This window comes from Microcaecilia unicolor, chromosome 2, assembly GCF_901765095.1.
Source record: "Microcaecilia unicolor chromosome 2, aMicUni1.1, whole genome shotgun sequence".
NCBI lineage: Eukaryota > Metazoa > Chordata > Amphibia > Gymnophiona > Siphonopidae > Microcaecilia > Microcaecilia unicolor.
In genome coordinates this window covers 252053561-252078465 of record NC_044032.1, presented here as the reverse complement: position 1 = coordinate 252078465, position 24905 = coordinate 252053561, and the positions used below count along the sequence as shown (strand labels likewise).

Genomic DNA, 24905 nt, shown 5'->3' with positions numbered 1-24905 from the left:
CGTTATTAAATTTAGGGTTTTTTGCTAGGTTCTTGGGGCCTGGATTGGCCGCTGTCGGAGACAGAGTGCTGGGCTTGATGGACCTTTGGTCTTTTCCCAGCGTGGCAGTGCTTATGTGCTTATAGTTGCTGTAACCTGTAGTGTCAAAAAATGTCCTGGAGGAAACATAGGATTATCTACAGTGGGAGAAACTTTAGATGGCTGAAAATCTCTCTATCCATGCTATCCCAGACCTGCAAAGTACAAGTAGTAGGACACGGTTACAGAAGATTCTGATGCTTTGGATGAATCCACATCAAAGAAGCTAAACTCAATGAAGCTAAACTGAATGTAACTCACTTTGAGCTACTACCGAAAAAGGTGTGAGCAAAAAAATCTAAATAAATAATGCCTCTAGGTAGTGTTGTCCAACTGCAATCCAGCTGTTCTTGCCTGGGCTGCTTGACAGTATAGAGTCAAATTAGGGACCTCCAAGCCACCCTTCTTCCTATCCCCTATAGAAAATACTGGGTAATCTTGGATGCTTATTACCCCATATGAAACAAAAAATTTGATGAAGATAAAGCTCTTGGGTATCAAAATGGGCAGCACCTGAAATAAATGCAGTAATCTGGACAAAATATTCATATTGACCATGGCCATATATTCAAAACACAAAAGAAGGAGCAGATCTCATATCTCAAGATTTAATTTCAGTTCTAGGTGGATAACTAGCCTGAAACAAGTCAGTGTGTTAAGTTCACACCCAGATACCTAAGCTTAGCAGGAACTTTTTTTTTAAAGGGGAAAGAGAATTTTTAGAGCATCCAACAGTACTATCAAGGTTGGCATTAAAAGCTTCAGATTTGCTCATACTGACTTTAAATCCAGAGAGAACAGCATAGGTATGCAGGGTCTTAAATAGATTTGATAGTGGGTCAGTGGTTGAGAGGGAGTAAAGAAATGCATCATCCACAAATAGTGAAATTTTTAGTTCAGCAGCCCCCAACTGAAGCCCATGAATATCCAGACTATGCCTAACTGCTGCTGCCAAAGGCTGCATAAGCAGTACAGTGAGCAGAGTGGACAGGGGACAACCCTGCCGTGTTTCCTTGCTCAAACATTTGAGTTTCCTCTGTTAAAGCGCACACAGGCCTGCAGTGCAGTATCAAAAGCTTTAATCTGCTGCTGTTTTGGTGGCGGAATGTGGCTTCCAAACTTAGCCAGCGACCACTAAGCACTGGGACAGGGAAGTACCTACTGTACCTGAATGTAACTCACCTTGAGCTGAAAAAGGTGTAAGCTAAATCCAAACAACAAATGCAGAACAAAACTAGCTTTAATCCGGCCCCCAAAAGAAGTTTGCACACTAAAATTTAGACTAAACAGCATCTATCAAGGGCTAGTAGACTGTCAAAGACCTTGTCAGCATCTATGCCCAGAAGGCATAGTGGGTTTTTGTCCATGTGGGCTACACTGATCACAATAATAGCCCATCAGATACTATCCAGCACTTGTCTGCCTGGAATAAAACCCACCTGAGAACAGCAAACCTACTGGCAAGGACCTTTGCTAAAAATTTTACATCAGCGTTGAGTACTGAGATGGGATGGTGTTGGTTGACAGTCATTGATACCTTTCTGTGTTTTGGGAATTGCCATAATCCACACCTATTAATGTTCTCCCAAATACACGACATTGAGCAGGTCCAGGGGTGGACTGAGAGTGGTGTGGGCCCCCCACCTGGCCACTGCCCGATGCTCCCTACCGCCGCAGCCGACGACCCCCCTACCGCCGCAGCCGACAACCCCACCATCCCAGTTCTTTCCTACCCGCTGCGCTGCTGCTACTCCCCCATCCACAGATGCAAATTTCAAAAACTGACATTTCTCCGAGGACAAGCAGGCTGAACATTATCACTGATGGGTCGTCCTCTGCGATGGCCCAGGAGCCCGGAAATTACAATAAAAAAAACACAAGAACTTTCTAGAACGCAGCGTCGCGTTGGACAGGAGGCACCGCGCATGTGCAAGCAGGTTCCCGCCCGCAACGCAAGCATGTCACTTTTAGTTTTTCTTGATCCGCGTTGAAGAGAGACGTCTTTCACCGCTCTCTTTTCGGCTCAGGAGACCCTCGGAGTTAGCGTTTTATCGCTTTTATATTTTTTCTATATTTTCTTTTTCAGATTGTTTGCTTTCCAAAAACAAAAGTTTTCCCTTATTTCTTAGCTTGTTCTTCCCTCCTTTTAAGTTTCCTTCGTTTTCGAAGCAGCCGCCTTTTAGGCTGCTCGGTCGGGCTGTTTTCCTTTTTTTGTGTGCCTTTTTTTCCTTGGCACCATTGAGCCTTTTGATTTCACAACCGCCGTTTTTCCCTCCATGTCATCGAGGACACCCAGCGGCTTCAAGCGTTGTACTCGGTGCAACCGGACCATCTCCAGAACCGACCCCCATGCGTGGTGTCTCCAGTGTCTTGGGCCCGACCACCTTCCAGCTGCTTGTAAGCTGTGTAAATTGGTGAAAAAAACGGACCCAAGTGGCTCGAGAGGCTCAGCGTGAGAAACTTTTTTCAGATTGGTACGGTACTTCGACATCGGTACCAAGGTCGGCGGCATTGACGTTGAGGGAAGCATCGACATCGGGAGTCCAGGTAATGGCTGCTGAAAGACCGCATCGGGCTGGGAGCAGTGGGCCCCGAGGAGGCGTGAGAGTTCCACGTCCTCTTCGGTACCGAGGAGTCTCGATGACGGGTGTCAAGCGAAGGCTAAGAAGCACCGTCATCGTTCTCCTTCTATGCACGGTACCGAGAGCTCCGGGGAGCCGAGGAAGTCTGCACCCGAGAAGCGTCAGCTGTGGAGGACCGCTCACCCTCCATTCAGGAGGTGCTGATGCGTCGGTTATCTGGCAGCCTGGTACTGGCTCCCGAGCCCCTTCAGTCTCTGGAACCGACTTCTGCACCGGCCCCCCAGCTTTTTCCAATGGCAGCTCTCGATGAGTGTATCAGGGCCCTTCTTCTGGAGCTTCTGGAAGGGTTGCTTCGCCAGTCGGCCTCGGTGTCGGGGGTGCTTGCGCCTTCCATACCGACTGCCGAGGCATCTTTGGGGCCATCGCCTGTGAGGAGGTCCCCGTCGACGTCGGCTGCCATCCAGGTTGATTCCCCCTCGACGTCGGTGGAGGAGGCTTTACCGGAGTCCAGACAGGAGTCGACTTCTCGACACCCTCCTCGAGGTCATCGATCCTCAACATAGAGACAGGCTCGGTTTCGGGCTGCTGTTAGGGAGCTCTTCTCCGAGAACAAGCAGGCTGCTTGTTCTCACTGATGGGTGACATCCACGGCAGCCCCTCCAATCGGAAACTTCACTAGCAAAGGCCTTTGCTAGTCCTCGCGCGCCCATGCGCACCGCGCATGTGCGGCCGTCTTCCCGCCCGAACCGGCTCGTGTTCGTCAGTCTTCTTTTGTCCGCGCTGGGTACGGTCATGCATGCGCCGTTCGCGCCCCTTAAGTTGACCCTCGCGCGTCTTTTTGACTTTTTGCTTCTTTAAAAAAAAAAAAAGGGATTTCGGAGAAAGGTCTTTTGGTCTTTTTCCCCTTCCCGTATTTCCAGTTTTTGTCCCGTTAAGTTTCCTTTTGTTTTCGGGGTAGGCCCTTTTGAGGCCTCGGGTCGAGTTTTTTTCTCTCCCTCTTTTTGGTGCCTTACCGCAATTACGAGTTTTGATTTCTCCGGCGTGATTTTTCCGCCCATGTCATCGAAGTCTCCCAGCGGCTTCAAGAAGTGCACCCAGTGCGCCCGGGTAATCTCGCTCACTGATAGGCACGCGTCGTGTCTTCAGTGTCTGGGGGCTGGGCACCGCCCGCAGGCCTGTAGTCTTTGCGCCCTTTTACAAAAAAGGACTCAGGTAGCGAGATTGGCCCAGTGGAACGTGTTGTTCTCGGGCTTTTCGTCGGCAACAGCACCGGGAGTATCGAGTGCATCGACGTCGACAGCGTCAAGACCTCCGACCTCGGCGGCGACTGTATTGATTGCATCGAGGCATCGACCCTCTACATCGTCGGTACCGAGACATCGGAAGGCTGCGTTGGCGTCGGTGGTACCGGGACCTCCACTAGTGCTGATGTCGTCGGACGGTGGTGCTTTGACTGGAGTGCAGGTGAGGGCTGTCCATTCCCCTGCTGGTGGCGGTGAGCCTTCGGGTTGGGCTCCCCCTACTCTGAGGGCTCCTGCGGTACAGCCCCCCCCCCCCCCCCCCCCGAGACCGACCTTCTTCAGCATCGGCCCCGAGGAAGCGATGGTTGGATTCTACATTCTCCTCGTCGGTACCGGGAAGTTCCGGTGACATGCTTCGTTTGAAAAAGTCAAAGAAGCATCGACACCTGTCTCCTTCCCACAACGGTACCGAGAGCTCTGGGTCGCCGAGGGAGTCGGCACCCAGTAGGCATCGGCACCGGGAGGACCGCTCGCCCTCTGTTCAGGAGGTGTCGATGCGCTCCACCTTGGACAGCCCGGAACAGCCTCCACGCCCGGAACAGACTCTGACTTCGACACCTGCATCGGCTTCCATGTCTTTCTCCACAGCCGCCCTGCACGAGAGTCTCCGGGCCGTTCTCCCAGAGATCCTGGGAGAGCTGTTGCGCCCTTCCCCTCCAGTACCGGGGGTGCTTGCGCCACCGGTACCGTCGAGTGAGGTGCCGGCTGGCCCCTTGCCCGGGGTGAGGTCTCCGACATCGTTGCCGCTTGCAGTACCGACTGCGGTCGCCTCCCAGGAAGGCTCCCCGACGACGTCGGCGGAGGGAGCTTTGCCGGTGCGGGCGAGGGAGTCTACCTCTCGACGCTCACACCGTGGCCGTGTTTCCACGGAGTCGAGCTGGGCACGGCTTCAGACACAGGTTCATGAACTTGTCTGATATCGAAGGTGAGGCCTCGTGGGAGGAGGAGGAGGACATCAGGTATTTCTCTGACGAGGAGTCTGATAGCCTTCCTTCTGATCCCACTCCCTCCCCTGAAAGGCAGCTTTCTCCTCCCGAGAGTCTGTCTTTTGCAGCCTTTGTCCGGGAGATGTCTACGGCCATCCCCTTCCCGGTGGTTGTGGAGGACGAGCCCAGGGCTGAAATGTTTGAGCTCCTGGACTATCCTTCTCCACCTAAGGAAGCGTCCACAGTACCCATGCATCATATCCTAAAAAAGACATTGCTGGCGAACTGGACCAAGCCTCTAAGTAACCCCCACATTCCCAAGAAGATCGAGTCCCAGTACCGGATCCATGGGGACCCAGAGCTGATGCGCACTCAGTTGCCTCACGACTCTGGAGTTGTGGATTTGGCCCTAAAGAAGGCTAAGAGTTCTAGGGAGCATGCTTCGGCGCCCCCGGGCAAAGACTCTAGAACCTTAGACTCCTTTGGGAGGAAGGCCTACCATTCTTCTATGCTCGTGGCCAAAATCCAGTCTTACCAGCTCTACACGAGCATACACATGCGGAACAATATGCGGCAGTTGGCGGGCTTGGTGGACAAGCTCCCTCCTGAGCAAGCCAAGCCATTTCAGGAGGTGGTCAGGCAGCTGAAGGCATGCAGAAAATTCCTGGCCAGAGGGGTATATGATACCTTTGATGTTGCGTCCAGGGCCGCTGCTCAAAGTGTGGTGATGCACAGACTTTCATGGCTGCGTGCCTCTGACCTGGAGAATAGGATCCAGCAGCGGATTGCGGACTCGCCTTGCCGTGCGGACAATATTTTTGGAGAGAAGGTCGAGCAGGTGGTAGAGCAGCTCCACCAGCGGGATACCGCTTTCGACAAGTTCTCCCGCCGGCAGCCTTCAGCTTCTACCTCTACAGGTAGACGTTTTTATGGGGGAAGGAAGACTGTTCCCTACTCTTCTGGTAAGCGTAGGTACAATCCTCCTTCTCGACAGCCTGCGGCCCAGGCTAAGCCCCAGCGCGCTCGCTCTCGTCAGCAGCGTGCGCATCAGCAAGGCCCCTCGGCTCCCCAGCAAAAGCAAGGGGCGAGCTTTTGACTGGCTCCAGCAGAGCATAGCCGACATCAACGTGTCAGTGCCGGGCGATCTGCCGGTCGGGGGGAGGTTGAAAGTTTTTCACCAAAGGTGGCCTCTCATAACCTCCGATCAGTGGGTTCTTCAAATAGTCCGGCAAGGATACACCCTCAATTTGGCCTCCAAACCTCCAAATTGTCTACCGGGAGCTCAGTCTTACAGCTTCCAGCACAAGCAGGTACTTGCAGAGGAACTCTCCGCCCTTCTCAGCGCCAATGCGGTCGAGCCCGTGCCATCCGGGCAAGAAGGGCTGGGATTCTATTCCAGGTACTTCCTTGTGGAAAAGAAAACAGGGGGGATGCGTCCCATCCTAGACATAAGGGCCCTGAACAAATATCTGGTCAAGGAAAAGTTCAGGATGCTTTCCCTGGGCACCCTTCTTCCCATGATTCAGGAAAACGATTGGCTATGCTCTCTGGACTTGAAGGACGCCTACACGCACATCCCGATACTGCCAGCTCACAGACAGTATCTGCGATTTCAGCTGGGCACACGTCACTTCCAGTACTGTGTGCTACCCTTTGGGCTCGCCTCTGCGCCCAGAGTGTTCACGAAGTGCTTAGCTGTAGTAGCAGCGGCGCTTCGCAGGCTGGGAGTACACGTGTTCCCTTATCTCGACGATTGGCAGGTGAAGAACACATCCGAGGCAGGAGCTCTACAGTCCATGCAGATGACTATTCGCCTCCTGGAGCTACTGGGGTTTGTGATAAATTATCCAAAGTCCCATCTTCTCCCAGTACAGAGCTCTGCTGGATTCTCGGACGGCTCGTGCCTATTTCCCAGAGACGAGAGCCAACAACTTGTTGTCCCTCGTCTCTCGGGTGCGAGCGTCCCAGCAGATCACAGCTCGGCAGATGTTGAGATTGCTGGGCCACATGGCCTCCACAGTTCATGTGACTCCCATGGCCCGCCTTCACATGCGATCTGCTCAATGGACCCTAGCTTCCCAGTGGTTTCAGGCTGCTGGGGATCTAGAAGACGTGATCCACCTGTCCACGAGTTTTCTCAAATCCCTGTATTGGTGGACGATTTGGTCCAATTTGACTCTGGGACGTCCTTTCCAAGTTCCTCAGCCAAAAAAAGTGCTGACTACGGATGCCTCTCTCCTGGGGTGGGGAGCTCATGTCGATGGGCTTCACACCCAGGGAAGCTGGTCCCTCCAGGAACGCGATCTGCAGATCAATCTCCTGGAGTTACGAGCGGTCTGGAACGCTCTGAAGGCTTTCAGAGATTGGCTGCCCCACCAAATTATCCAAATTCAGACAGACAACCAGGTTGCCATGTATTACATCAACAAGCAGGGGGGCACCGGATCTCGCCCCCTGTGTCAGGAAGCCGTCAGCATGTGGCTCTGGGCTCGCCGTCACGGCATGGTGCTCCAAGCCACTTATCTGGCAGGCGTAAACAACAGTCTGGCCGACAGGTTGAGCAGGATTATGCAACCTCACGAGTGGTCGCTCAATTCCCGTGTAGTGCGACAGATCTTCCAGGTGTGGGGCACCCCCTTGGTAGATCTCTTTGCATCTCGAGCCAACCACAAAGTCCCTCAGTTCTGTTCCAGGCTTCAGGCCCACGGCAGACTGGCATCGGATGCCTTCCTCCTGGACTGGGGGGAAGGTCTGCTGTATGCTTATGCTCCCATACCTCTGGTGGGGAAGACTTTGTTGAAACTCAAGCAAGACTGAGGCACCATGATTCTGATTGCTCCTTTTTGGCCGCGTCAGATCTGGTTCCCTCTTCTTCTGGAGTTGTCCTCCGAAGAACCGTGGAGATTGGAGTGTTTTCCGACCCTCATCACACAGGACGAAGGGGCGCTTCTGCATCCCAACCTCCAGTCTTTGGCTCTCATGGCCTGGATGTTGAGAGCGTAGACTTTGCCTCTTTGGGTCTGTCAGAGGGTGTCTCCCGCATCTTGCTTGCTTCCAGGAAAGATTCCACTAAGAGGAGTTACTTCTTTCTATGGAGGAGGTTTGTCGTCTGGTGTGACAGCAAGGCCCTAGATCCTCGCTCTTGTCCTACACAGACCCTGCTTGAATACCTTCTGCACTTGTCTGAGTCTGGTCTCAAGACCAACTCTGTAAGGGTTCACCTTAGTGCAATCAGTGCATACCATTACCGTGTGGAAGGTAAGCCGATCTCAGGACAGCCTTTAGTTGTTCGCTTCATGAGAGGTTTGCTTTTGTCAAAGCCTCCTGTCAAACCTCCTACAGTGTCATGGGATCTCAATGTCGTTCTCACCCAGCTGATGAAACCTCCTTTTGAGCCACTGAACTCCTGCCATCTGAAGTACTTGACCTGAAAGGTCATTTTCTTGGTGGCAGTTACTTCAGCTCGTAGAGTCAGTGAGCTTCAGGCCCTGGTAGCCCAGGCCCCTTACACCAAATTTCATCATAACAGAGTAGTCCTCCGTACTCACCCTAAGTTCTTGCCAAAGGTTGTGTCGGAGTTCCATCTGAACCAGTCAATTGTCTTGCCAACATTCTTTCCCCGTCCTCATTCCTGCCCTGCTGAACGTCAGCTGCACACATTGGACTGCAAAAGAGCATTGGCCTTCTATCTGGAGCGGACACAGCCCAACAGACAGTCCGCTCAATTGTTTGTTTCTTTTGATCCCAACAGGAGGGGAGTGGCTGTGGGGAAGCGCACCATATCCAATTGGCTAGCAGATTGCTTTTCCTTCACTTACGCCCAGGCTGGGCTGACTCTTGAGGGTCATGTCACGGCTCATAATGTTAGAGCCATGGCAGCGTTGGTAGCCCACTTGAAGTCAGCCACTATTGAAGAGATTTGCAAAGCTGCGACATGGTCATCTGTCCACACATTCACATCTCATTACTGCCTGCAGCAGGATACCCAACGCGACAGTCGGTTCGGGCAGTCAGTGCTTCAGAATCTGTTCGGGGTTTAGGATCCAACTCCACCCCCCTAGGCCCATGTTTATTCTGTTCCAGGCTACATTCTCAGTTAGTTGAATAATTGTTAGGTCAATCTCAGTTATGTCCTCGACGTTGCGAGGCCCAATTGACCATGTTTGTTGTTTTGAGTGAGCCTGGGGGCTAGGGATACCCCATCAGTGAGAACAAGCAGCCTGCTTGTCCTCGGAGAAAGCGAATGCTACATACCTGTAGAAGGTATTCTCCGAGGACAGCAGGCTGATTGTTCTCACAAACCCGCCCCCCTCTCCTTTGGAGTTGTGTCTTCCCTTGTTTTGTCTTGCTACATATGGGACTGACGAACATGAGCCGGTTCGGGCGGGAAGACGGCCGCGCATGGGCGCGCGAGGACTAGCAAAGGCCTTTGCTAGTGAAGTTTCCGATTGGAGGGGCTGCCGTGGACGTCACCCATCAGTGAGAACAATCAGCCTGCTGTCCTCGGTGAATACCTTCTACAGGTATGTAGCATTCGCTTTGTCCGACACCGATGAGCAGCGCTCATGGGAAGAGGAGGAAGACCGCAGATACTTTTTGGAGGAAGAGTCGTATGGGGTTCCCTCTGATCCTACTCTACCAATTGAGAGTAGAATGTCTCCACCGGAGAGTCTCTCTTTCTCATCTTGTGTGCGGGAAATGTCTAAGGACATTCCATTCCCTATGGAGGTTGTGGATGAGCCTAGGGCTGAGATGCTCGAGATCCTGGATTATCCTTCTCCGCCTGCTAAGGTTGCTACGGCCCCTTTGCATAATACACTGAGGGGAAGTGCTTATGCGAAATTGGTCATGCCCTCTTTCTAATCCAGTTGTCCCCCAAAAATCCGAGTCCCAGTACAGAGTCCATGGAGAGCCTGTAATGGTGAAGGCCCAACTTCCTCACGATTCCAAGGTGGTGGACTCTGCTCTCAAAAGAGCCTAGAATACTAGAGACTATGCCTTGGCGCCCCCAGGCAGAGAGTCTAGGGCCTTGGATTCTTTTGGGAGGAGAACATATCAGGCCGCTATGCTCTCCGCCAAGATCCAGATGCACCAGCTCTACACGAGCATCCACTTGCGGAACTCTGTGAGGCAACTGTCCAGTTTAGTTGAAGCACTTCCTCCGGAGCTTGCTGAACCTTTTCACCAGGTGGTCAGGCAGCAGAAGGCGTGTCGCAAATTCCTGGCCAGGGGGTCTTGCGACACTTTTGATGTGGCATCCCGAGTAGCTGCTCAAGGTATAGTGATGCGCAGACTCTCATGGCTGCGTTCTCTGACCTGAATCAGAACACTCAGCATTGAATGGCGGATGTTCCTTGCCGGGGGGATAATCTTTTTGGGGAAAAAGTAGAGGACATGGTCAGTCAGATAAAAAAGCATCATGATGCCATGGATTCTCTCTTCCGCTGGACGTCTTCTGCTACTGCCTCTTCTTCTAGGAGTTTTTTTGGAGGGAAGAGGAGTGCTCCCTATTCCTATAACAGGCATAGGTACACTCCTGCTTCTTGTCAGCCGGTTCAGGCTCAGCCCCAGCATGTGTGTTCCCGTCAACGCCGTGCGCCTAAGGCCCCTAGGGCTCCCCAGCAAAAGCAAGGGATGGGCTTTTGACTGGCTCCAGTGCAGCATAGCCTTGGTACAAGTGTCCATGCCGGACGGCTTGCCCGTCGGGGGGAGGTTGAGATTTTTTCACCAAAGATGGCCTCTTATAACCTCCCCTAACAAGGCTCATATATGGTTTTAACCTCCACCTTAACCATATATCATATAGAAATCATTCATATATATTTTTTATGTTTTTTATCGCCTCAGCAGTGCACATGACCAACTTCACTCTTTTATTGGACATTCAACAGCACCCAAATCCTCACTGGCGATAATATTTTACTAAACTATTTCTTCATTTACTTATTTAACTGTTCATTTTACTTTTTAATCTCTAAGTTACTTATAAGCAATACTTAACTTGCACTGAACGGTCAGACCAGGGGTTCAACAATGCCCGACATGCATGTTTCGCCCTAAAAGGCTGTGTCAAGGGCTCCCCTAAAAAATACATAAATATAAGTGCATTAAAACATCGTCTTTAAGGAGGCAGCACAGGTCCCGTATTTTACAATTGCCCAGCTGTCTCCCCAAACTATACCCCATATTTTATTCTAAACCATATTTCCAACCTACCCTTAGCCATTCTTAGTACCAGCCTCGCAATGTTTTCTTTCTGGATTTCCTCCTGCTAAGATGGCGACGGCTTCCTACTCTGTCCTTTTAGCTTCTCCTCCTCCTATTGATGTCTCCACCCCCTGAGTCTGATGGACCAGTCACATTCCCCACTACATTAAGGTAGCTCCTTATATTAAGGTAGCCCATTCTAACTCAGCATTAAGTCGCTGTGGGGGTCACTGTTTTCAAGAAATATATATACCATTGCTCTCTGTAATTCAAAAGTTTTTTCACCGATCCTCCCTCCCTGCCCACATGCACATGTTCCAATACTCGCCATTGCATATCTTCTATTCTATGTCCTTTCTCAAGCCAATGTTCTACAATCGGGGCTTGGCAGTTTCTCGTCATAATCTTAGATTTGTGCTCAGTTAACCTCACTTTTATAGGTCTACTCGATCTCCCAATGTACATAAGTTGACACGGGCATATTATCACATAAACTATATTTCGCGAATTACAATCTGTAACATCCCTTGCTGTCAATTATTTCCCCCTCCCCGGGGGTATCCAGTCAGATCCTTTTATAGTAAGCTTACACCATTGGCATTTCCCACATTCCTTATGTTCACCACCTTTCTTCCTTCCCACAGGTTTCCCAAACTTATTGCCTGCTAATGTTTCCCCTATCGTTTTCCCTTTAGTATAAGCTATCATGGGATATTCCTCAAACCCTCCATATAGTTGGATAATATGCCAATGTTGTCTTACATAGACCACTAGTTTTTTACTAATCTCTGTATAGGGCAACACACAAGTAATTCTCTCCTGCTGCATATCCTTGCGATCTTCTAACAGGAGCGGGCGCTGCGCAAAACGCGCCCTCAGGTATGCTTTTCTTATCGCAGCTTTCGGATAGCCCCTCTCCTCAAATCTCTGACTGGGCTCTTTCGCTTTTTGTTTAAAGTCATTCAAATCAGAACTTACTCTTCGAATTCGTAAAAATTGACTAATGGGGAGACTATATTTCAATTTATACGGATGGTAACTTCCAAACTGGAGAAGAGTGTTACGGCTTACAGGCTTTCTATATAATGATGTCTTCAATCTCCCTTGGTCTTTAAATACCATCATATCCAAAAACTCAATTTTTTGCTTGCTCGCTGATTTAGTAAATTTGATATTATCATCCAAACTGTTCAGCCATTCAATAAATTCATCCAGTTCATATTCAGACTCAGTCCATAAAAAAAAAATGTCATCCAAAAAACGTTTCCAGCACTTAACAGCCCTAAACTTCTCAGCTGGATAAATCTGTTGTTCCTCCATAAGTGCTATATATAATGTGGCCACTGAGGGGGCTAAAGTAGCCCCCATTGCCACTCCTTCCGTCTGCTCATAGAATCGATCATTATACCAAAAATAATTATTTTGGATCACCATTTTCGCCATATGCATCAATAAATCTGTAGGGATGCGTAGATGCTCCGTACTTTGTTGCATTTTCTCTCGAATTATATCTAGTGCCCCCTGTTGTGGAATTCTCGTATATAAAGAGACTATGTCCAAAGTGACCAGCCATGTCTCATCTGTAACATCCTCAATCAATGTTATCTCTCTCAAAAAATGTGAAGAATCCTTCAAGTAAGATGGCATCTCACATACAAATTTGTGTAGAAATATATCCAAAAACTTTTAGAGTGGCTGCAACACTGAGGACCTAGTACTCACAATTGGGCGTCCAGGCGGATGAATCAATGTTTATGGATTTTGGGTACAAAGTATATCTTTGGAGTTTGCGGATTTTCTTCTAACAAAAAACGTCCTTCCTTTAAAGTCAAAATATGATTTTCAACTGCCGGCTCTACCAGCTGCTTGATCTTCTCCTGTAAGCTCTCCATAGGGTCCTCATCCAAAATTTTATATGCTCTTATATCCGCTAGCTGACGCTCTGCCTCTTCACAATATTCATCTCTCCCCCAGATGACCGTAGCTCCCCCTTTGTCCGCTTTGCCAATTATAATATCTGGATGTTCCTGAAGCTGTTTTAACGCTTCCCACTGTTTAAAAGACAAATTATTCTTTCTTCTGTGTCCCCCACTCAACTCAGCCTCCAACGCCTCCAAATCCCGAAGTATTATGTCTTTGAATGTTGAAACCATGGCATTCATAGGGCCAGGGGGGACCCATCTCGATATAGGTTTCACTATAGATGTATCCATCCCACTGGCATTCTCCAAAAAATATATCCGGCACTGCAATTTTCTAAAACATTTTTGTAATGCTATACGCAGACGGAAGCCATCATGCAGGGTTGTTGGAACAAATCCTAGCCCCAGATGTAATACTTGCTTCTGGATATGTGAAAGAGGATACGAGGATAGATTTATTACTGTTTCCGAGTGTTCTTCCCCCGAGGTGCTTCCAACTGCCCTCGGTCTCGATCTTTGATCAATGGCTGTTTTGATTGGCCCACCCTTGCTCTTGTTTTTGGTCGTTCTTGCTCAAGCGGTTCAGGGTCACTTCCCGTGCCCACTTCATCACTGTCTCCTGATGATCCTTCAAAAGCCACCCTTTTTCTATTGGTCATTATTACTTCTCTTTTCTGCCAAGTATATACTCTATCCATCTGATAATCTCTCTCATCTCGTCTTAATTTTTTAATCTTCAGCTGCCTCGTAGATTCTTTCAACTGATGTATCGTTGTTTTTAATTCATCCATCTTTTATCAAACATCTCAGTACTTTGGCTCATTTTCAGATTTTCTTCCATGGTGGTAATCTGTACTTCCAATTCTTTTTCCACCTGTTCTGTTGTTTCAATGATGAGTGCCATCAAATCCCTACTACATTTATTCAAAATCGCTGACCACTTGTCCAAAAACAATTTATCTGATGTAAAAATCTTAGGCTCCTTAATAATTCTCAGCCCTCTCGGAATCCACGATTTCCTTAAGTACTGGACTAGCGTTCCTGCATGTAGCTCCGCCCTCACCAGTCTTTTCTTTAAAGTCTCCAACTCCATCCACGAACCCTGGGGGTCAAAAGCATCAACTTCTTCCATAAGCGCCGGGCACTGCATTAGTTTTTGTATTTGTTCTTCAGTATATCCTTCAAATTCTGCTGCCATGTTTCTTTTGTTTGAAACCGCACGTACTTGGCACTACTAATCTCTCTTTAAGAGCCCTTCAACTGTAACTACTCCCCTAACAAGGCTCATATATGGTTTTAACCTCCACCTTAACCATATATCATATAGAAATCATTCATATGTTTTTTTATGTTTTTTATCGCCTCAGCAGTGCACATGACCAACTTCACTCTTTTATTGGACATTCAACAGCACCCAAATCCTCACTGGCGATAATATTTTACTAAACTATTTCTTCATTTACTTATTTAACTGTTCATTTTACTTTTTAATATCTAAGTTACTTATAAGCAATACTTAACTTGCACTGAACGGTCAGACCAGGGGTTCAACAATGCCCGACATGCATGTTTCGCCCTAAAAGGCTGTGTCAAGGGCTCCCCTAAAAATACATAAATATAAGTGCATTAAAACATCGTCTTTAAGGAGGCAGCACAGGTCCCGTATTTTACAAATGCCCAGCTGTCTCCCCAAACTACTCCATATTTTATTCTAAACCATATTTCCAACCTACCCTTAGCCGTTCTTAGTACCAGCCTCGCAATGTTTTCTTTCTGGATTTCCTCCTGCTAAGATGGCGACGGCTTCCTACTCTGTCCTTTTAGCTTCTCCTCCTCCTATTGATGTCTCCACCCCCTGAGTCTGATGGACCAATCACAATTCCCCACTACATTAAGGTAGCTCCTTATATTAAGGTAGCCCATTCTAACTCAGCATTAAGTCGCTGTGGGGTCACTGTTTTCAAGAAATATATATACCATTGCTCTCTGTAATTCAAAAGTTTTTTCACCGATCCTCCCTCCCTGCCCACATGCACATGTTCCAATACTCGCCATTGCATATCTTCTATTCTATGTCCTTTCTCAAGCCAATGTTCTACAATCGGGGCTTGGCAGTTTCTCGTCATAATCTTAGATTTGTGCTCAGTTAACCTCACTTTTATAGGTCTTTCCTCGATCTCTTCTTAACTCTCACCAGCGTCTATCCCTCTCTCTCCCCCCTTTCCATCCAGCATCTGCTCCCTCTCTTTCTCCTTTCCATCCAGTGGTCTGCCTCCTTTCCATCCAGCATCTGCACCCTCTCTTCCCCCTTTCCATCCAGCATCTGCTACCTCTCTTTCTCCTTTCCATCCAGCATCTGCTCCCTCTCTTTCTCCTTTCCATCCAGTGTCTGCCCCCTTTCCATCCAGCATCTGCTCCCTCTCTTTCTCCTTTCCATCCAGTCTGCCCCCTTTCCATCCAGCATCTGCACCCTCTCTTCCCCCTTTCCATCCAGCATCTGCACCCTCTCTCTTCCCCTTTCCATCTAGCGTCTGCCCCTCCTCTCTCCCCCTTTCCATCCAGATCTGACCCTTCTCTCTCCTCACTTTCATCCAGAGTCTCTCCTCTTTCTCCTCCATCCAGCATCTGGCCTCACTTTCATCCACTCAGACCCCTGTCTCTCCCCAGTTCCATCCAACATCTGCATCCTGTCTCCCACTTCTATCCCCTGTCTCCCCTTCATCCAGTGTCTTGTCACTTCTCTCCCCATTTCCATCTGGCATATGTCCCTTCTCTCTCCCTCATCCAGTGTCTGTCCCTCCTCTCCCTTTTTCTGTCTGACTTCTGTCCCCTCCCTCCTCATCCAGCATCTGTCTCTCTTCTCCCTCTTTCTATCTGACTTCTGTCCCCTCCCTCCTTATCCAGCATCTGTCTCTCTTCTCCCTCTTTCTATCTGACTTCTGTCCCCTCTCTCCTCATCCAGCATCTGTCCCATCTCTTCTCCCTTCCATTTGACATCTGTTCCCCCTCCCCACTTGATTCTCCATCCATCATCTGTCCTTTCCAATCACCCATTGTCTGCCCTTTCCAATCACCAAGTCACCCTGTACCTGGGGTCCTCCTTATCCCTGCTAATTTATATGTCCCCACTATCACCCCACCTAATCCCCATATCCCCACTCTTCCACCCTACCCTCACAATCACACCCTCCATCCAGTGTTGTTGTCTTTTTTTTTTTTCAGCCCCACCCAACACCCAAACCCTCTCTTCTCCCCCCCCCCCCCCCCCCCCACCGGACACCCCCACTATCACTGGCACACTAGGACCAGGTTATCCCCACTCCCACCCAATACCCCCCTGCCGCGGCCACCACTGCTGCTGCTGCCCTGCTGCTGTTTCAGCAGTGGCAGCAAAAATAGAAAAAAAAGATCGTGGGGCTGCACCATTCCCTTCCCGCTCACAGCTGACCGGCTCTGCCCCGGAACAGGAAATTGTTAGAGGAAGGCAGGACCGGCAGCCGCGAACAGGAGGAACAGTGCGGCTCCGCGATCTGTATTTCTGTTTTTGCCGCCACTGCTGTAACAGCAGCAGTGGTGGCGGCGGCAGGAGGGTAGTGTGTGGGAATGGGGAGAACGGCGGGCCTCTGGGCCCTTGGGCACTGCCCGGTTGCCTGAACGGTCAGTCCGCCCCTGAGCAGGCCTGTAAGCAAAGAGGCAAGCCCTGAGGCAAAGGTTTTACAAAATTCTTCGGGAAAGCCATTCAGTCCCGATGACTTATGTGCTGGGAGTGACTTTATAGCTTTCAGGGCCTCCTTAGTTGTTGTTACATTATCTGATCAGGAAGAGCTAGCTCAGACAAGTAAGAATCAATATCTGCCACTCCAGTTGAAGAGTCAGCCTTGGTACAGTTCCTTATAATAATCCCTAAACATTCCTGTTTGTCTGTAGTACGTGTAAGCAGGCCCCCTGCTTTTCCTTAACTTTAAAAATATTCCTATAAACCTAAAGTTTATGCAGTCGTATAGCTAGGAGTCTGCTAATTTTGTTATTCTCATATTCTTTGATGTTTCAGTTGTTCACAAGCATAAGTTACTTTATCTGTATAACCACTGGCTAGTTGCATTCTAGCAGTTTGTAACTGCCTAAATACTGGTAACATCTGGCCAGAAATTACTGAGCCAAGGACAAAGTTCCATTGTTCAATTTGACTTGTCCAGTGCCTTTGACCTGGTGGATCATGGTATTCTGTCTTTGGAGATTCAGGGCTTTGTATTATCCTGGTTTCAAGGCTTTTTAACCAGATCATATATGGTAAAGATGCAGGGTGAACTTTTTGACCCTTGGGATGCATTATGTAGAGTGTCTCAGGGGTCTTCCCTCACCTTCATTGTTTAACATTCTCATACAACCATTAGCAGACTATTTAGATTTATTTCAGTTGCAATTTTACATATATGCAGATGACATCACAGCACTGACATTTTAGTAGCCGCCCTTTGGACAGACTCCATCCTGTTTGTCTTTTTGAAGGTGCAGTCTCCAGAATTGTACGCAATATTCTAAATGAGGTCATGCCAGAGTCTTATACAGGAGCATCATTACCTCATTTTTCCTTTTGCCCATTACTTTCTCTGTGCATCCTACTGCTCATTCCTCTCCCTATGAACCCAAGCATCCTTCTAGTTTTTGCCGTCAACTTTTCTACCTGTTTGTCCACCTTAAGATCATCACATACGATCACACCCAAGTCCCGCTTCTCCTTCGTGCACAAAAGTTCTTCACCCCCTAAACTGTACCTTTCTCTCTGGTTTTTTTTCATTCCAAATATATGACCCCTGCATTTTTTAGCATTAAATCTTAGTTGCCAAATTCCAGACCATTCTTCTAGCTTCCTAAAGCTTTCTTCATGTTAACCTCACCATCAAGGATGTCTACTCTATTGCAGATTTTGTTAACATCTGCAAAGAGGCAAACTTACCAGACAACCCTTCAGCAATATCACTTAACAAAAATGTTAAAAAGAACCAGACCAAGAACCGAACCTTGTTGGCACACCACTGGTAACATCCTTTTCCTCAGAATTAGCTCCATTTACCACTAACCTCTGTTGCCTTCCACTCAACCAGTTCTTAACCCAGTCAGTCACTTTAATGTCCATACCGAGTGTACTCAGTTTATTTATTAGTCATCTATGCAGACCCCTATCAAAGAGTTTGCAAAATTTAAATACACCACATCTAGTGTTCTTTCTTGATCCAACTCTCTGGTCTTCCATTCAAAGAAATTAATTGGATTTGTCTGACAAGACCTGCTGGTTCTCAGCATATTCAGCATTCTGCCTACAGCCCCTTGTACCGTCTGAGGCACTGGAACAGTTTTCAGTTATCGTGTCGAAACCCAACCCATGCCTTTTGTGTGATGTAGATGCTGAGCCTTTGCCCTGCCAAAACAAAAAGATGTTTGTGGTGTCTCAGCAGTGCACTCCCCCACATGTTCACTTCCTCTGAGGTGAAGTTTTATTTGCAGGACAAGAAAGCTGCTTTGGAGCTAGTACAGACATTCCCATGCAGCTTCCCATGCCAGAGATTGTAAAATGGCAAACATGACATTTAAATATGTCTTACAAAAATTTCTAAGTGGAAGGGCTGTAAATATTGCTATTTGGTATATCCAAGCTTCTGAAATTGCTGGCAGCTTTAAACATTAGTGCTGCAGAATGTCTATGCCTGCCATTTTATAAAGCCAGCTGCTTACCTGGTTCAGTATCTGTCTCCTCTGCCAGGGAGTATAACCGTTGAAACGTGAACCAGAGTTGTGCAGTGTTTGATTAAATAAAGGTTTAAAAGCAAAACAAAACTGGTTGTTAAATGTTTTGCACACCAGAGTGGAGTGGATGAGTAAGCCTGGTGGTTAAAGCACTGGACTTGACATCCAGGGGTGCCTGGTTCAAATACTACTGCTGCTTCTTTTCATCTTGGGCAAGTCATTTAACCCTCCATTGCCTCAGGTACAAAATTAGATTGTGAGCCCTTCAGGGACAGGGAAATACCTATTGTACTTGAATATAACGCATGTTGAGCTACTGTTGAAATAGGTGTGAGAAAAATCCAAAAAAACATTTTGCAGTTCTAAACATTTTGCACTCCAGAGCAGTGCTAAATGTTTTGCGCACACTATAAGTTTTGTATCGCCAGCATAGGTGGCACTAGATGTTTTCCCCTGCATCCACTGAATAGACACCAGAGACACTGTAGGGACCTCGTGGATGCTATGTACGTGTCCCGTGGAGGCAGGGCATGATGGTGTGAGCTTATGTGGATTGCTTTCAGGTTCTTGGGCACCCTTGGGTGAACTTTTCTATTTTTATGTTTTCTCATTGTAACACTTTGACATTGCTGGTCATGTGCCATATGTTTTTGATGGGCTTGTCGATGTCTTGGCTTGTGAGTGGAGAGATATTTTTACAATACTCTTGTATATTCAGTTTTGCATTTTTAAAATATGTCACAGGTTCTAGATGTGTTGGCAAAAATGTCTGAATTAAGACTTTTCCAATTTTTCAAAAATAGCATGGCACATATATGCTTCCACAATAGTGTAATCTTTCAATCTCACCTTAAGTGTTTAATAAAGATCTGGTCAGTTTTGAGATCAATCACTGTTTTCCACTTTTTTTTTTTTTTTTTTTGGTTTACAAAGGGTTTTTACATACAAAGGTGAACAGACTTTTCCACATGCTGGTTTACAGTCTGAAAACAACACAGCCACTTCACCAGTTTCACTTAACTCTTTATATCCTTGAATCCAAACAGAGTACTTCAGTAATTGAAAGAAATTTATCAAACTGACTGCCACTTCTGTAGCCTAGCAGGATTACAACTAAATGATACAGTAAAAACGCAAGTCAGTCTTAGTCATCTCTACTTGCTTTCCATTTGAAGAAATATATAGAGTTACCTCATGGTCTTCCATTTACATCTCTACATATCACTATTGTTTGTATGATAATCCTGGAGGGAGAGAGCGCATTTGGACAAGAATTTCTAAAAGCCTTGATCCCTATGGGAGGAAAGGTGGTGTAAAAATTTGAGAAACAAGTGGATCATCTGTCAGCTCCAAGTTGCCTTACAAAACTGAAACTAAAATACAAATAGAGCAATCAGCATCCAATTCCCTAGCATTGTGGCTGATTTCATCTTGCTTGTCAACAGACAAATTAAAATTATTTATCTGAAACAGGAGTTCTCTATAGACAGCAGAATAAATCAGAAATTATTATCCACCCACTTTCCTACACAGTTTACTCCTAAGTTCTGCATTAGACTTGATAGGTTTTTCTGAGAAAGCTACCCATATTGGCACCATACAAAGATGCGTAACTAACATCTTGTTGTCTACAGAGAAGTTCTATTACAGCGAAGTGACTTTGCTTTCTCTAGAGCATGAATTATGCATATCTTTATTTTGTAACCAGTAAACTAAGATATGCCTGAACAGAGACTCGTGCACCTTTGAAAGGATCATTGTTACATGTCATAGGGGATTCATCACTGGAGAAGTCGGAGTCACTCCGATACATGAATGTACCTCTTATGGTACATATTACTTAGATTTTGATATAAAGACAGATTTTATGCAGCCTCAGAAATATGAAAGATTGTGAGCATTCTTCCCTAAAGCTTCAGAAAGAAGTTGAGAATATTTTCTGTAATTTTATATTTTAATATTACTTTATCTCTTCTTGGTTGGTCACAGCTGAGTTCCCCAGTACATTATCTCCTTGCTTTGTTGTCAGTGGAGCTCTGTGGTCCATAATGCAGAAGGGTTAGCTGAGACCACAGGTTAAGACAGGGAATAGAGAAACCTGTCTAATGTGCATTCTTAAGTGTCAGCAAGAATTGTTTTTTCCTAAATAAATATATTTTTCTTTTATTCTGCAAAACATAGGGTAGACCTGCTACAATTAGGGGATATAGGAGGGAGAATGAATTTGACCTATAGTATGGTGAAAGGGGAGGAATGCAGTGGTAATCTATTTAGACTTCACTTATGCTGTCCGTGGCATAGGCTCTCTGCTTTGGCATATTGATGTTAGGGAGGATAGGTTAGGTTTGAAACCCTCTCTCCTGCGTGTTGTTTTCTGGGAAGCGGTGGAAACTGGAATTGCATGTCTAGTATTGCGTGGCAATAGTTTCCAAGGGCCATCTATGTGGATTAAATACAAACTTTTATTTGATCTCATTTGTTATCCCCCCCCCCCCCCAGCCCATCCTCAAAGCATACAAGATAGGAATAACTATTCATTATTCCAGCATGCATCACTGCCCCTCGTTTTTATTCTTTGGCTCATGTTGACCTCATATCCCATTTACATACTTGGTTACAGAGCATGTGTAACTCAGCAGGATCTCTGTGTGTGTGCATGCGTGATATTAAAAAACAAAACACCTTTTCATCCCCTGTGGTGTCTTGTAAACCAGTGGAATGCAACTGGTGGCATGTAGCAAGAAAGAGCAATGTGCAGGGTTTGAAAACCAACGAAGTGTGAAATGTTGGGTTGATACAGGAGATGTGTAGAGTGCTGAGGTATTGCACTAAAATTCTTAAATATCATAGAAACGTAGAAAATGACTGCATATAAATATCATATTGCCTATCCAGTCTGCCCATATATTATCCCTTTCCTCTCTTTATACAGTTTATTAGCTTGCCTCTTGTTATCCCTGTTGGTCTTATTTCTAGATCTGTTTTCAGAGGGATGTTTATCATAGACTGCTGTACTTTTGCACCTTGATGCACCCAAAGTATGATTACAGCATTATTAGAAACACAGACCTCACGACAGGAGATAGTAGTACTAATAATTATTCAAGCAATCACATCCATGCAGACTGAAAATACAGACAAGCAATATTTGGATGACACAAAATGTAAGAAATCGGGACAATCAGTGGTAGGAATGGGGAGGATCAAAATAGGGTAGAGAGGAGGAAACATGCATGTCAGAAACTAGCCGGGTAAGTTGTAGGGGTTGGGAATGCTTAGTACATCCATACAGGAATCCAAAAAATGATTAGTGTATACTACCTATCCCTCTCCCCCACCTGCTTTTTCTCCATGTCTCTTCCCTTTGCACTCGCTGCTCCTAACTTTGAGTTCCTTTTCTTTTCTTTTCCAGCAACAAGATGCAGATGGTAGTAGCAGCGCTCTCTGCTTTCTTGTGCCTTCCTCAACACCAGTCAAGCAGGAAGTGGCAGACAGCAACACCACTCATGGGCAGGAAACCACCTCGGTAATGAGGGCATGAAAGTTATGTGTTCCCTTTCAGCTGGGCACTATATTTTTTTTCTGCATGTCTCTTAATGGCTGGTTTATGCAGACTTTATTGAAGAATGGTTGCAAAGTGAATACTATTTAGTAGGCTACAAGTTCCAGAGGCATCAATTTTAAGAATCAATGGTTGATCTAAACATGAATTGATAATGTGTGACTGTTGGGCAGACTGGACGGACCATTTGGGTCTTCAAACAGATTTACCCAAGTGACTTGACCTACCATAAGCAAACATAAGCAACCCATCCATTTACTGGTTCATCTAATCATTAACAACAATGGCTCAGAAATTACCTCCCACCAATCTTCTTACTCTCCATGCTCTTCCCCTACCTCTTCTTCATCGCTTCACTTCCTTACGTAACCGTATCCTTTCTCTCATATCTCTTTTATCCCATTTGTCCTACCACATACCTCCTTTGTTGATTCAGATACTACAGATTGTATTCTCTTGTTACTGTGTAAGCAGCATTGAGCCTGCGATGAGCGGGAAAGTGCGGGATACAAATAAAATAAATAAATTCATCTGCCGTCGTTTACTATGTTACTGTGTCATTTACTGATAAATCTCTTGTGACATCACAGGGCGTTTCAGCACACACTGAATTCATAGGGTTCACATTGTACTTTTGTTGGGTTGATGGTCCTCTCAATTCATGCATACCTTAAGCTGTTTCTAGCTTCTTTTATTACCTGCTTTGCCTCATACTGTGCTTTTTTTGTTTCCATCCTCTCTTAAGGCTCCAAAGATTCCCCACTATCCCCTGAAGGTGGAAGAGTGTCTTGCTGTGGATGAGGTGGCTGAAGCAGATGAGAGCACACCTGTGGTAAGAATACACTGCTGTTCAGGAGAGGTGCACTTCTATATGCTGTCTTTCCAGTGCAGATGCTGCAGGATAGTGGTATAGGTGGCACACTGCACTGCTAGATGTGCTGTCCTTGTTCTGCTGATGGCTTAGTGCAGTAAACAGGTGCTGTTTTTCCAATGATGCTGCAAGGCAGTACTAGGGAACTCATTCCACAGCTGAACGATTGTTATCCTTTCAACAATGAGAGAAGAGCCACATTGCTGAAGCTACTGTCTTTGTATTCTTAGTTATACCAGATTTTCTTTGGGTACAATGCTAAGGCAAATTATTTTCTTTATATTTCATCCCTCTCAGATAATGGAAATCTTCAGCCTGGGTTCCTACCAGCAAGTCTCCCAGCTGGATGGCGTGCTGAGGGAGTTTCTGACAGAGTTGAATGAGATCCCACTACCAGCACACTGGGAGGTTCTACCCTTAGAGGGTCCTGATCTGCGCCTCATCCAGCGTTCTGCCCTCTCCACTGTGGCTGATGCAATCATTCACATAGAACCGGGCCTTCATTTCCACATCTTACTGCATGGTCTTATCGTACCAGCCACCCATGAACTCTATGCCAAACACCCCTCCCGCCTTACCACTGTTGATGAAGTGGTGGAGCTGATCTGTGACCTGGAAGCCTATCGCCCTTGTGCTGGTGTGCCGAAGGGTGCCTGCCGTGCCGCCAACTGTGCTGTGCTAGCCTATGGTGACCGCTGCTCACAGTGCTGCTTGACTCCCTGGCCCTCAGGAGATGACCTTTGATCCAGGAAAGGGGTGGCGATCATTGACAAGAGGAAGAGGGGAGAAATAAGCTGCAAAACTAGAAAGGGGGCCGAGAGGATAACCTGTCTATTGCTGGTGTTGATGGGTACTAGTTTTTGTTATGTGCACTTGGAGCACCAGGGAAAGAGACAACCATATGTGAAAAGGATATTATTATGCATTCCCTCCTCCCTTCTACAATTCTCATTTTATACACTGGAAAAACTATTGCTAGGCCCTGCATAATTACTTATAAATCAAACAAACATAGGGTAGAAAACCACAGAAGAAATGGAAAGGCAAATCTGTGGGTTATGCAGCAATTTGGTTTTTGGGTTTGTTCAACTTATACCCCCCCCCCCCCCCCCCCCCCACACACACACACAATCTAAATTGGTTTTGAAAAGTTTTTTTTATATTCCCTGGGAACTGCCATATCCACCCTCTCTAGTGGCTGTTGTTTAACAGCGAAAGCCTGTAGTGCTTTTGATATGAAAATCAACATGGACCAATCAGTGCCCAAGGTAATCTGTAATCTCGCCTAAAATGACTGACCTAGAGGGGCTGAGAAGAAATGCAACTTAAAAGATGTGGACTATAGATATTTTTCAGTGATTGGGAGGAAGGAAGCAAGTCGCACTGCTTAGCATTGTATACATTCAGAGTACTGCACAATGTAAGCATACAGCTACCGATTAATTTTGTTTGTTTTTCCCACCCTGCTGTTTGTTCATTCTACAGATTGTTTTACTTCCCTTTTCTATTGTAATTTTACAAATGTTTGATTTTTTTTTCCTTTTGCGTTTAAGTGACAAGAGTTGGTGAATGTTTTGTTCCTTATTTCTTCAGGTAAAACAAATGAAAAATTTAAATGCTGGGCTTCTGTTAAATTTTGTATGTGTATTTTTAGGGTGGCTGAATTCTGATAGATTGAAAACTGATTTTTTTTTTTTCATTTACTTACCAG

The 24905-nt window shown here is 46.7% G+C and overlaps 1 protein-coding gene across 1 annotated transcript in view; it reads left to right on the top strand.

Annotated features, from left to right (window-relative positions):
- The window catches only part of MBD1 (methyl-CpG binding domain protein 1), a gene marked incomplete in the record, with an annotated part of 329236 nt that extends 304916 nt beyond the window's left edge, over positions 1-24320 (top strand). Inside the window, 3 exon segments of the mRNA XM_030193911.1 lie at positions 22174-22287; positions 23069-23155; positions 23492-24320. Of these exon segments, the coding sequence (XP_030049771.1) occupies positions 22174-22287; positions 23069-23155; positions 23492-23938 (648 nt within the window).
- Positions 24321-24905: the final 585 nt, after the last annotated feature.